This window comes from Lycorma delicatula, chromosome 1 (assembly GCF_047948215.1).
Source record: "Lycorma delicatula isolate Av1 chromosome 1, ASM4794821v1, whole genome shotgun sequence".
In the NCBI taxonomy this organism is placed as follows: Eukaryota; Metazoa; Arthropoda; class Insecta; order Hemiptera; family Fulgoridae; genus Lycorma; species Lycorma delicatula.
Window position 1 is genome coordinate 103397762 of NC_134455.1, and position 14123 is coordinate 103411884.

Here is a 14123-nt window from a genome sequence, read left to right on the forward strand (position 1 = left end):
GGAAGAGATTTAAGGATATCTCATCAATCCATAAAACTACCAACAAATAAACTCACGGCAATTCCACTGGATATATTTGCTTGGGCAGTCGATTCATTGAATAAGCAACACAAAAACTATATGCAGTAAGCAGGATTCTATACTGAATGAAGATAATAATAAAGATTTTTTGTTTTGTGTTTTTAGTGGCCTCAGTCCAGGAGCTTAATTATCACACTATGTAGACAATTCTTTTTTCTCTTTTGCTAATTTTTAAAATTATTTAATTTAATAATTTTTTAAATTATATAATAATACATAAAAATAAATTTAACTTTTATCTTCCTTAAACACAGAGTACATTATTAAAGAAACATTTTTGTTTAAAAAAGTATGACAATTAACTTCAAATTAAATACAAAAAAAAATTCTAAATTATTCTATTCACAGTCTTATCAAAAATATTTCTTGATTATTCATTTGCATCATTCTCAACTAATGTGAGGTAACACTATTAAGTAGGTAGGGTACAACAAGATTGGTGAAAGATATTGCAAAATGTTCATTTATCAGTACCTTTTTCTCATTCATTTGAAGATGAGCTATGACTGTATACATGAACACAAACACACATACAAAGATGACAATTTACAGTAACACATATCCTGCATTTTTGCATTACTAAGAAACTTTTTTTTAAATTTATTTAAGGGCATAGAAATCTATGCACTTCAATGTTAAGAGGATGCTACAATGGAAACATTTTAAACTGCATGTATTTTTTCATCTTTCGAGATGAATCATAAGGAAAATATTCAGAATAAGCACATTACAAAAAAGATTTGTTGAAAAATACAGACCATGCTTTATTCTGAGAAACTGCTTAAGACAAAGTGATAATTTAAATACAATAATTCAAATAAAAATTCAAGTTCTGCATTATATCAAAAAGTGAAATGTTAAGGCATTATAATATTTTATAAAATGAAGTTTAAAAAATAATGACCTACAAAAAATAAAAAAGTATATATATTTTTCAAAAAATTACACGGAAAAAATTTCCAACTATTACAGCAATAAGTAAAAAATAAAAATTAAATTAATATACTGCACAATGTTTACTGTAAATTTTTTATAAAATTTTAATACATGCAATTTAAATTTATTCTAAATGAATAATTAAATATTTCAAATAATTAGTATTATAACTAAATAATACATTTTTTTCATATTTGAATAATATTTCAAATAATATATATAATATTATAAATATATATAATATTTATATAATATATAAATAATATTTCTTATCCCATTATTCATTCATTACAACATATTTTATAGATGTTTCATTCCTTTGAAGAGGCTCAATTATTTTATATGATCACATTCTCAATGGTAGACTGTGAATAAATAAATAAATAAATAAATCGACTAATCAAATGATCGCAGCCAAGGCAATGGTGAGTTCCGCTTCTCCTGAAGTAGACCACAACATGTGACTGGCACCCCTAACTATAACAATATTCTCACGATAATTCCCCAATTGGTGCATTCTCAAGCCATAAATCATGTATGAAGTTATATAAATCTGCACTTACTGAAACCTGAAAAAGAAAAAAAAAAGTTATTTTTTCTTAGCTATAAAAAGGTTAATAACTAATGTCTAAGAGTCCCAAGAAGAAACTTTTTAACACAGTAAAGTTTACCTTTACAAACTGCTGCTCTTAATTCTTTACAACCAATTCACTAAACTTGTACAACAATACCAAACTTACATGAAGACTGATTCAACTAAACAACTATTGTTTACTTCTTTATAATCATATGGTATACTTAGATCATCTATTAAATAATCTATATCATCATTTAAAAATCTGTAATGTTTGAAATACCCACACAAAGGGCAGCAGTTTTTAAAAAAAGTGATCAACTGTTTGAGGTTACTCATCACAATTACAGTTAGGAACTCAATATATCTGAAAAACAAAGGATTTCCCATTTCTGTGTTTTAAAGCATTTCTCCTTCCACTAACAATAAATACATTAATAAAAATATTTAAAAAATTGCCGTTTTACCTTATAGGGAGTGGGATTTAGGTTTCGTTTGTGGTCTTGTCTTAGAGTCTGAAGTGAATTTTTAACTCTATCTCGGACTTCTTCTAATGTTGGTAATGGTCCATTTATTTTACCATTTTCCCAGTATATCTGAAATAAATAAACAACCACAAATATGAAAAAATAAATAAAAATATCAGGAGTCCACAAAGTCTTTATACAGTTTAAAAATGTATAATAAACTGATATTTATTATAACTTAAAACCTAAATAATCCTTTTTCCATACTAATACATTATTACTAATTTTTTTATTAATGTTTTAGTTTGTGAATAAAAAAATTATAAGAATTAAAAACTAAAACTGTTCAAAAGACACTACAAAATAAGAATGATCACAATGTGTATTTTTTGGGAGGGGCAAAAAAACACTTTCATGTTATCAACGTATGGGTCAAAATGACCCACGAATGAGAACTTCTACAATCCTAAACTGTACGCTATCAAAATGGCCTTCAGTATCATTAAATCAAAATATTGTCACATCCTTATCTGTAGCAATTCTTATACTGCTCTCTAAGATTTAGAGGATTTGTATTTCAGACATCCTATTGTCTTCAAAATATATAATAAATTACTGAATTAAATCGTCACAACACACAGGTCAATTTCTTCTTTCAGGCTTCTTCTCAGATAATAAAATATTAGTAAAATAGAGTTAAAACTATGATGAAAACTACAATAATAAGAAGAATAAAGTTGAAATAGTAAAAGAACTGTACCAATTAGAATATATGAAACGTGAATAATAAAATGATATCAAAATTTTGACGAGTTAAATCTTAAATCTAGGATGCACACCACATGTCCCACGGGAATTTAAATTTGCTATGTATGGCTGTATAGCATATGGAGTCCACAAGGATGTGGTGCACAGTCAAGCAACAGATGCACAGTGTGGACTCTCTGCTGAAGTCAGTTGTCCATGAGTAGCTCTGGTATGTCCTAATCGCAATCGACACAGGACCTCTTCCTCTTGGTAAATTTTCCTGCATGAAGAGTCCCATGGTAACACTGTGTCATTTATGTATCGGAGATCATTATCCGCTGTAGCAGTGTAGTCATCTTACCACTTTCTTTGAAGAGTATTTAATGGAATTAATTAATGAAATCAATAGTTGTAACTTAAGTGGAGAAAGATGGTTCATTACATGCACATTTAGCAGCGGAATCTGTACATTCGTTACCCAGGAAAATTTTATCCAGTTGAAAATGACCTGTGTGTTGTGACGATTTAATTCAGTAACTTATTATATATTTTGAGAGCAGAGAGCTTAGAGAGCAGTATAAGAATTGCTACAGATAAGGATGTGACAATATTTTGATTTAATGATACTGAAGGCCATTTTGAGAGTATAGTTTAGGATTGTAGACACTTGTAATACCGGGTAGATCAAACGCATAAGTTCAGTCATTGACAACAAAAACACATTCAACGGTATCATTCTGCTTTGACCCCATCTGTATATACCACTGTGTCTGGGTTTGTCTCCAATAAAAAATGATGAATGTTTGCTAAAAGATGAGAGGAGTATATTTTATTGTATATGGTGAGGTTGTAATTAAAATTAATGGGGTCGAGCCTTCACAGAAGATATGTACAGGGATAGGTTAGAAAAACAGAAGGGGGGTCAAAATGTAAAAGGTACATTAATCGTTGGGTACAAATACCCATTGGTGCTGTATTATGTGGATGGTTTTCATACCATTGGAAAGAAATGAGGGTTTTGTGAGGACTGCTTTAAAAAAGTGGTGGTTTGGTTGTTCTTTAAGACTTGCAGAGTAAGATGCTAGTAGTTGGTCCTGCCTATCCCAAAGTGATGGCTAACTGCTTGCACTAACAAGTATGTTTGCAACATGGCTTGATCTAAACACACCAATGACAAGATGAAGAAAAGAGTAGTGGTGTATAGCATCCAGTATCTTAAGCACAGTATGACACACTGAAGAGTAGACAATACAACCATAATCTGATCGGGATTGGGCTAAAGAATAATAAAAACATAAAATACATGATTGGTCAGCTCCCCACTTGGGGTTGCTAAGGATTCTTAGCATATCTAGAATTTTTAAACAGTTTGCATTTAACTGTTTGGCCCACATATGATAACTGTTGAAAAGTAAAGAAATATAATATCAGGAGAAGATAGCAATTGGCTCTCCATTGAGCAGGACTTGTGGAGTGAAATGGTCTCATAGACAAGAAAAGACTACACATTTTGTTTTCTCTGGTGAAAAAATGAAGCCGGTGACTTTGGACCAAGTTTCAAGGCGAGATATAGTATTTTGTAGTAACCTCTCAGCTATGGCTGTGAACGAATCATGACATATATAGCAAAATCATCAACAAATAGAGAACATGAACAGGTGGTTGCAAGATTTAGTAATACTGTTGACATCTATAGTTAAGACGGTACTTAATGTATTTTCATGAGGCACTTCGTTCTTCAAGGTGACGCTACTTGACACAGAATCCCCAACACTAACATGGAATGAACAGTCATTTAGGAAACCCCCTAAAATAAAGGCAAGCATAACAACTTCCCATTTTTTAAGACTGCTACATTTGCTTGAGAGGTATGATCAGTACTTTCAAAATTTCAAAGCTGAATTTCTCATGATGAATATGTAAGCAAGTAGTGATTGTTAGTGAAGGAGTAAGGCACACAAAAGTTTTCTGATATTGTGTTAAACATATTCCACGGTTTAATGTAATTTCAGTACAATTTACAGCTATTAGGTCTATCTAGCAAACAGTCCAATTAATCAGGAATTTGGTAAAATAAGGTTGGCTATTTGGTTCGTGGTCAGGTTTACAATCGGTGGATATTATACCCACACCATGAACTTTCAGTTGCAAGGTACAAATTCAAAGCATGGAATCTCGCAATCTATTGTACAGACATTGTTGAAGTGTTACTCAGAATTAAGTACAGCTAGTATAAGATAAAAATTATTAAAAACTACAGTAATTTGTTTTAATGCTAGCTTGTATTAGTAAAGTTTTTTTGAGTTACTTGTTTTGTTGAGCTATAAAGTTTAATTAACTTGTATTATGTTTTTTTGAAGAGTGCAATTAGATTATATTGCAGCAGCTAATCATGAGTTTTATTACTAATTGAAAAAAGAACATTGAAATAATCATTAATTGTTCAATTTTGACATGTAATTTTAATTTCTGAAAATAAAATGTTCATACTCAGCTTTTTTTAAAAATCTATTATTTATGTAATTTGTTACATTAGAACAGACAAATATAAATGTAACTCAAGGAATAAATGTAATCATTTCAAAGTATAAGTTTTCAAATTCCCAAAAACCTGACTAAATGTCAAAATATTTACTTTTGTATGGAATGCTACATTTCTGTAAACGTTTTTAGCACCTTCAAGGGATTTCCACAAAAATAATAATTTACCTTAGAAATACCAGTCAAAGGAACATCATAAATAATTTATTTTCAGTTTTTTAAAGATATATACTATTTTATAGTCAGCCCATTATTTTGTGCTAAATGTTGTAAATTCTTGTAAATAACTTATTCATATTAATGCAAGGTAGAATTTTTAGTACCACAAACCTTAAAAAATTTTCTACAAATTAAAAAATCAATCCTTTTACCTATAAATAGCAATCATAATTAAAAACATACAAACTGCAAAGGCTCTTCTTATTTCACAAGAAGAATTGTTGCACATAATCATTTTATGTTTTTCATACCTTACCAATCTTAAAAGCCACAAAAGGCACAGGTCAAAAATACAATAACACCAAATTCTGATACTAGAAAGTTTTCTCATAACAGTAGCTTAACACAATCAAAACTATTCCAAATAATTGGAAACAAATCTCTAACATTTGCACTTGGATAGCATGTATGACAACAGTAAATTAAAAGCACCCTTTTGTTTTAGAGTAACCTGGTTTGAGACGAAGCTCACTTTTGACTGAATAATCAGTTCTAATATCTTTGCTGATAATTGATTACTTGACATATCCATTGATTGTCTTTCTTTTCTTTTTTTTTTTGACAAACAGTAGCATTTAAACAACATTACTGTCTTTAATATTTTTTCCATTTAAAAATTATTAAAGATTTTGATGGACCAAACATAAGACACATCAATAATCAGTACTTGTATAACTGACTAGTTATTTCATGAATATTGCCATGCAGTATTTTGACTGTGCATATACAGTTTAAAGAAGTCCCAAGTCAATTTTAAACAACTTTCTAAGCAGTGTTCATTTTTTTGTTAATCTTGAATGGGTTTATTTTCAATTATTAATGAAATTAGATTTTAAAAAAATTATGTATTATGAGGGATCTATGCTTCTTAGGAAAGTCTCAAATTATGAATAGAAACCACTTGAAATTGTGAATAACTACTATTCAACAAATGAAAACCATGTCATGTATACTGTAAACAAACTGCTTCCAATATATGAACTTCCATCTGTTCAAAAATCTGAAATAATTTTTGGGCGGCAAGTGATGTTGAATTGACAAAATCTATCAAGCACTGGTTAAATGGACTGATGACAAAGGTACTTAGATATTTATACATCACTACAAGAAGTATCTTAATGTTGACAGTAAATTTGCTGAAGAATAAGGCACGACACAGTTTCAGCAAAAAAAAATTAATTTCAATAGTTTCATATTAAAGATTTTTAAATTAAACAATCTTTACTTTTCACAGTATCCCTTATACACTGACCCTCTATTACTTTCCCAGAAAAATTCCTTTACTCTATATCCTTTACTTTATGGATATTCAATAGGAAGGCAAATAATATAATTAATCTATTTTTGCTAACAATTTTCACTATAAAAGGTCACTTTTCAGTTAAAATAATGAGCAGTATAGAATATTTTTATTTATCATGATAAATATTCATTGCGAGTAAAGGAAAAATACATTCTTCACAGAATTAGGTGTATGAGGAAAGTAGTGTTTTGTTATTAAAAATTACACAGCTTTCAACAGAATAATTTTATTATTATACAGAAGAGCATATAAATTACTTTTCTACATAATTTTCGCCATTATTGAGGAACTTTTCATATCTTGTAATCAGTTTTTTATTCCTTCCTCAAAGAATAGCACCACAAGTGAAGATAACCACTGCTGTACATCATTTTTCATGCCAGCATCAAAATCATTAGCACTGAATCAGGTAAGAAAAGACTAGGACAATCTAATCAGTTTAATTTGTGAATCTCTGTCAACATTTTTGACACCTGATGACAGTAAAGTTTGTGATATCCTAGCTTTTGTGTAACAATTTCCTGCAAACATTTTGTGAAATTTCAAGGAACTCAATACATAACAAAGAAATTGTAAATCGTTTTCTTTAATTTTTTTATCCATTCACATAATCAAATTGTTATTTATGACAAAAGGGTGCCCAATCCTCATGCACATTACTGTGTCCTTCATTAAACTGCTGCACTCACTTTCTAACCATTCACATACTCATCAACCATCACTAATAGCGTTAGTGATGGTTGTAGGCGCCTGTTTTTGTACAGGGCAGCCACCTAACTAAGCTCCAGTAAAGAAGTAGCTGTCCTGTAGAGTAGCTGGTGGTGCCAGAATTTTTATAATTATTTCAAGGAATTTGAGTAAAAATCTTTTCTCAAAATTCACAATTCAATATAATTTTAATATATTTTAAATCAAAACTAATTTTCTCATTTTTCAAAGAAAAAAAAAAGAGGAAATCTGGCAAATACTGTACAGTGATCATTAAGTTTACACAACTAATCTTATTAAAATAATTTTCCAGTATAAATTTATTATCCAAAGTAACCGAACGTAATCTTTTAATTTAAACTGAAAAGAATTGATGAAAATATAGTAATTAAAAAAAATTATTCATTAATTAAAATATTTTCTTTCTTACCTTATATAATGTCTCAACTTTTGAAGGAATCACATATGTTCTCTTTGATGCTACGAATGGATGCCTACAAAGAACTTTACAGCCTACTTCAGGAGGTGGCTCTACTGAACGCCTCATTATATCAATGAGTGCATGTCCTATAAAAATAAGAAAATAATCAAACAAAACAACAATATGCATTAAAAATTGTTTACCCTCAATACTACTTGACTTATAAAAATATAAAGGAAGTATCACAAAGTTCTCCTGGGACTCAATAACCTATTCTACTTGTGAAAATAATGGAAAAAGTTCATATAAACAAATATCCTTAAATGCTTGTGAGTTACAGCTAGTGAAAGATCTCGCTTGGATTTCAGCTACCCCAAAGAAATGAGGTTGTACTGAAATTTTTAGGACATTAATTATACGAAATGTAGCACCACACATGTTCCAGTTATGTTTTTTATAATTTATTTTTTCAAGAATGTTTTCCATCACATCATATGTCTCTTTCAAATTAATACCATAACCGATTGGAATCAAAGGATATTTGTTACCATTGTGTAGTAGAACCACTTTTAAACTATACTTGGACGAATCTATGAAAAGGCACCAGTCCTCAGGTTTATGAACTTGTCCTAAGTGCAACATAAGCTCAACAATATTTCTGCAATAAACCAAATTATTTTCATCAATAAAGTACTGAGAAAGTCCTTTTTGTCGGTTTCAAAAGCCCAAAATTTTTGTATTTTTTCAAGTAAATTTCAACCTTGCAGTCTTGATTTTAACAATTTACCTTGAGTTTTTGATAAATTGAAATCCCTAATCAAGTCATTTATTCACTTGTGATATAAGATGTAGCTTATTAAAAGATAATACAAAATCAAAATCATTGTCGTCTTAAGTAGGATCATATTACATAGATAAATTACCATTTGGCATTAGTACCAATATAAATAAATAAGGATTGTTATAATTATTAATAATTTTATTTAAAAATAATAACTGGCCTAATGGACCAACACAAAATTCTCATCATAGGTCTGCAGGAAATGAGAAACACAGACTAGGACACCATGGAGTTTCAAGGATACAGGCTCTATAAAGGTACACTTGGAAAGAGTGATGAAAAATGTCCCACAGTTTGGAAAAGGCTTTTTAGTCAGCCTCAAAATAATAAAATCCATAGAAAAATCATGTCACAATCCCCAAGAATCTCAATACTCACCCTAAAAGAATCTAATAAAATTTACACTATAATAAATGGTCATGAACTCACTAATAATAAAAATAACTCTCCAAAAGACCATAATATGAAACAGAACTGGGATCTACTCAAAATGACTATAAATAACACCCTCAAAAACCATGTTAAATAATTAATCAGAGACTTCAATTCTCAACTACGCAGAGAAAGAAGATACAACAACATCATCAGAAAATGGCTCGCCAAAAAGAAAATAAAAATAGACAGAAACTCATCGATCTCTGCAGAAACAACAACCTAATCTTAAAATCCTCATATTTCAAGAGGAAACCTCAAAAACTCAAAACATCCCAATTATATTAAAGGAGAATGGCAACTAGACCATGTCTTCATGGACAAACACCACCACATGGACATCTACAATGTTAAAATACTGTGAGGAGTAAGCTCACATTATTATGTAATCAAAATTAAAATTAAATTTATTCCCCAAAGAAAGCATCAAAACCAACCCCGTAAAACTAACAGAAAAATGGAATCTACCAACTAATAAAGAATGAAAATTACCAAAAAGCAACTGAAAAAATAACAATCATGGATAAACTTGAAGATCTAGTCAATAACCTTAATAAAATCACAGAAGAATTATACTGAATAAAAATCCTGTAAAAACATCAATGGTGGAATAGTGTGTATGACAACACAGTGGAGAAAATAAATCAAGCGTGGCTATTTCACCAATCCCAAAAATCTGAAACATCCTTCCAAGATTTAGTAAACTAAGAAAAGAAACCACCTGAACCCTAAGGAGAAAATAAGATAGCACCCTAAAGACACACTAAACTTAACAGAAGAAGTATTAAATAAAACACATTCGAGAGGTTATTACAAAAACTTCAAACATCAGCTACAAAAGTACAAACCCCCAACCCTATTAATAAAGAATGAAAACGGTGAATTGGCCCATAACAATAAAACAACACAAAAATCCCAGTTAAATATTTCAACAAATTCTTAAGTTGCAAAGAACTGACAGAACTCCTAAACTTCAACACAAACACCCCAGTAACATCATCAGAAAAAATAATAACCCTCCAGTAGTAATGTCTACCAAGCACTGGGTGAGATGAAGAATTATAAAGCAGTGGGAGAAGATCCCACTTTTGTAGAGATCTGGAAACATGCAGAAAATCAACAAAAATTGTCCTTCATCAACAGCTGGATCAAAAAATTACCAGAACAATGGATGACAGCCCTCATCCATCTACTATACAAAAAAGGGGACAAAACAGATCCTAACAATTACTGGGGAATCTCACTTCTAGACATACAAAATTCTTTCAATGATCATCCTCAACAGGACCGGTTTACAACACGAGAAAGAACTAGAATGCCAGGAAGATTTGCCCATGGAAGAGCTGTCCAGATCAGATCATGAGTCTTGAGCTAATAATGGATTACAACAGGAAAAGGAACAGAGACACGGTGATAACATTTACAGATTTCAAGAAAGCTTATGATGCATCCACAGAGAATTCCTACTAAAAATTCTAACATATCTCGGAATACATACCAAATAAATAAACATGAAAAAACTGATCCTCACAAACACTAATTCGAAGGTAAAATTCAGAGACAAGCTCTCAGAACCTTTTGAGATCAAAAAAGGACTGTACTAAGATGATGGGCTCTCACCACTATTATTTAACTGTGCTCTAGAACAGGTAATGAGGGAATGGCTTGAAAAATGCTCACAAAAGTAAAATGAGGCTGAAAAATCAAAACAACTGTCTTGGTTACACTGACAACTTGGCACTGCTAACAAACAAACACCTATGAAGCTAAATCACAGATATTAAAACTTCAAAACATTGCAAAAAAAAGTGGTCTTAAAATATCATTAAAAAAAATCAGAAATTATGCCCCAAAAACCAACACAATTTAAAGAAGTAACCATAAATGGTAATAAAATCAAAATAGTAACCAAATTTAAATTCCTGGGAGAAATAATAACTAACAACCTAAAAAAAAAACCTTGATCCAAATAAGAAGAAAAACAAACTAGCTAAATTTCATAAATTAATCTGATACATTTACAATAAAAAATGCCTATCAATAAACACAAAATAAGACACAACACAGTTATAAAACCAGAAGCCACTTATGCAGCAGAAACACTTCCACTTAAATGAACAATCAAAGATAGAGTCCAAAAATTGAAAGACGAATTGGAAGAACCTGCATCAGTAAAAAATACCAGAAAGATGGGCAGTGGTGGATTGTGCCGAACAAAGTCTTGTACAAAGAGTTAGAACCCATCACATACATGTGTAAGAGCAGACTAGGATTCTTTGGACATATCATAAGGATGCAAGATTCAAGAATTCTTGAACAGCTAGTACAGTACAATCTCAACTTGAAAAATACAAAGACAGAATGTAGATGGATCAGAGAATAAGAAAGGGGATCTGAAGGAAATTGGCCTTACACCAGAAAACACCACATATAAGATAAAATTAAATTTTTTAAAATCAAGAACAAAAACACTCGCATCAAACTCACAAGAAAAAATTCACAATATGACATTTTCAACACTAGAAAGGGGCACAAAGATTGGAATGTATGAAAAATTACTGGGAGGACCGTAAGGCCCAATTAGTCCCATTGAAGAGACTTGGGTAATGAACTGACTAAAGTGATTCTATGTGATCATAAAAGATAATAATAATAATAATAAAAAAAAGGTTGTTTTTGACTGCAAAATGTTCCTACCCCAATGAAGAATCCCTTTTCTACCAAATAAAAATCTGATAATACATTACATCTGAAGAGTAATGTGATACATGGTACTATCAATTATAAACCAAACTATACTGTACGAGTTGTTGACTGCATGATCTGCAATTAAAAAAAAAGAAAGAAGAAAATAAAGATAAAGTGAGTGAATGTATAAAAAATTAATTAAATATATTCTCTTTAAATATGGGAAATTACAGCAATACATAAACCATACTAAAAGTTCTTTCTGAAAAATTATTGTATTGGATATTAGATCATTTACATTATCAGAGATAACTAAACTTGACAAACTAGATTTCATCACATATGAAAGTATACCCAGGGAATCAAGGGATGGATCATATTTTAGTATGTTAATAACAGTTTATAGCAAAATAAAAAAGCAAAATGTTAGAAATCTTAGCTCCTTCCTGAATATCCTAACCTTCATAAATATTTATATCTTCTATAACCAAAAATTGTTATAATTTCAATTTTTTTTTTATGTAACTGCTTATATGCAATATTCATACACTTAAATTCAAACCTTTACACATTTAAAGGATAAGCACAGGGCTTAAAGTTCATTATTTTTTTACACATGTATATGTAGTCCTACCTCACTTATTAGGTCAATGCATTGCTTAGAAACACGATAAAAACAAAATTATACATGACGAAACATTAGGGAAATACAAAGGTATCTAATATGCCCATCCCCCCAAAAAAGAATACAAAATGCGAACAACATAAATTAAATATAGAATTTTATGCAAAGGTACAATGAAAGGTAGCATCTATGTAGTTGTTTGCATAATTGATTATGCATAAAAACCAGTTTATACAACTGGTTTTTATAAGTTTTGTTAAACAGCCTTTGGAAAAATACTACTGAATTAAAATTGCTTTGTGCAACAAGCAACAGGATAGAATACATGTTGATGACAAACATTCATTATACTTTATGGGAGAATTTTATGAAATTTACCACAGTATTACTTTTGTTTTCACTAACCTATAAACAAAACTTGATTACTCAATTGTAAAACCCAAATAAAGCTTTTAAAAATTATACATATGTATATCCACATAAAATTACATCTGCAATCAACAAATCGTGAAAGGCAAAGTAATACTATAGTATGCAAATAATACATAAAATTTTGCTCTATTTACAGGAAATAAATCCATTTGTACCAGTGTACGATAATATATTTATAACTTAATTACTGTGTGGTATTTTAAAATCTGGTATTTAACTGCTTCCTTATATCTTAGGTTGTTTATTATAATCTACAACAAAGACATATGTCCACAATTATTATAATGAAGAAGAGATGACTGAAGCATGTAAAAATATCAGAACCTTATTAAAAACTGAACCCGAGACAAATAAATTAAAACGTTATCAGCTATTTATGTAAGTATTTAAATTATCACAAAGCAATGGAACTTAGAAAAAATTATACGTTTACAGTATTTAAAATGGATATTTATTTAAAAAAACTTTATTATTTTTTTTATCTTCATTCAAAACCAAAGTTTGAAATTACAATGAAAGTCGTAAGATTTAATTTAGGATAATATTAGCAATACCAGAAATGAAACTTAGTTATAAACATATTATTATAATTATTATTAGAAAGGTAATAAGTGCTTAATTTTTTTTATACAGTTCCTTATTTAAAGAAATTCAATGTAACATTAACATAAAATAGTGTTTATTCAAATATTATGATTCACTGAAACATAATTATATTATAACTCGCTTAAAAATAATGTAATTATGCTTCTAATAATCATTATTGAAAGAGCAAAAATAGTATTAAACATTTCTTTTAAAGTTAAGATAAACAAAGTACCTTGATATGGCATTTAGTTATAAGTGCCATACACTTAGTTATAAGTGTACTTTTTATATAGTTACTTATGTAATTATTTTTCTAAAAAAAAAAAATTCTGGGGTAGAAAAATACACATGTGGCAAGTATACTTACTGCACAATAGATTAATATATAATTATTTTTTGTTCTAAGTATCTACTCCAACAGGGATATGCATGCAAGTATTTATCAATTCCAAAAATAAACATATGCAAGTGTTACTGGTTACTTTCAGGTAACAAAACAAAATAAAACATTTTAATATGG

General features: G+C 29.6%; 1 protein-coding gene across 2 annotated transcripts in view; it reads right to left on the reverse strand.

Annotated features, from left to right (window-relative positions):
• Positions 1 to 1127: 1127 nt before the first annotated feature.
• The window catches only part of Naprt (nicotinate phosphoribosyltransferase), a 150112-nt gene continuing 137116 nt past the window's right edge, over positions 1128 to 14123 (reverse strand). Inside the window, exons 12-14 of one of the 2 annotated variants that reach the window (XM_075358641.1) lie at positions 8007 to 8143; positions 2059 to 2187; positions 1128 to 1586 (exon numbers count right to left, since the gene is read on the reverse strand). In XM_075358641.1, the coding sequence (XP_075214756.1) occupies positions 1509 to 1586; positions 2059 to 2187; positions 8007 to 8143 (344 nt within the window). In that variant the 3' untranslated portion in view covers positions 1128 to 1508. The remainder of the gene's footprint in view (positions 1587 to 2058; positions 2188 to 8006; positions 8144 to 14123) is intronic. The other variant, XM_075358649.1, reaches the window with a different exon arrangement.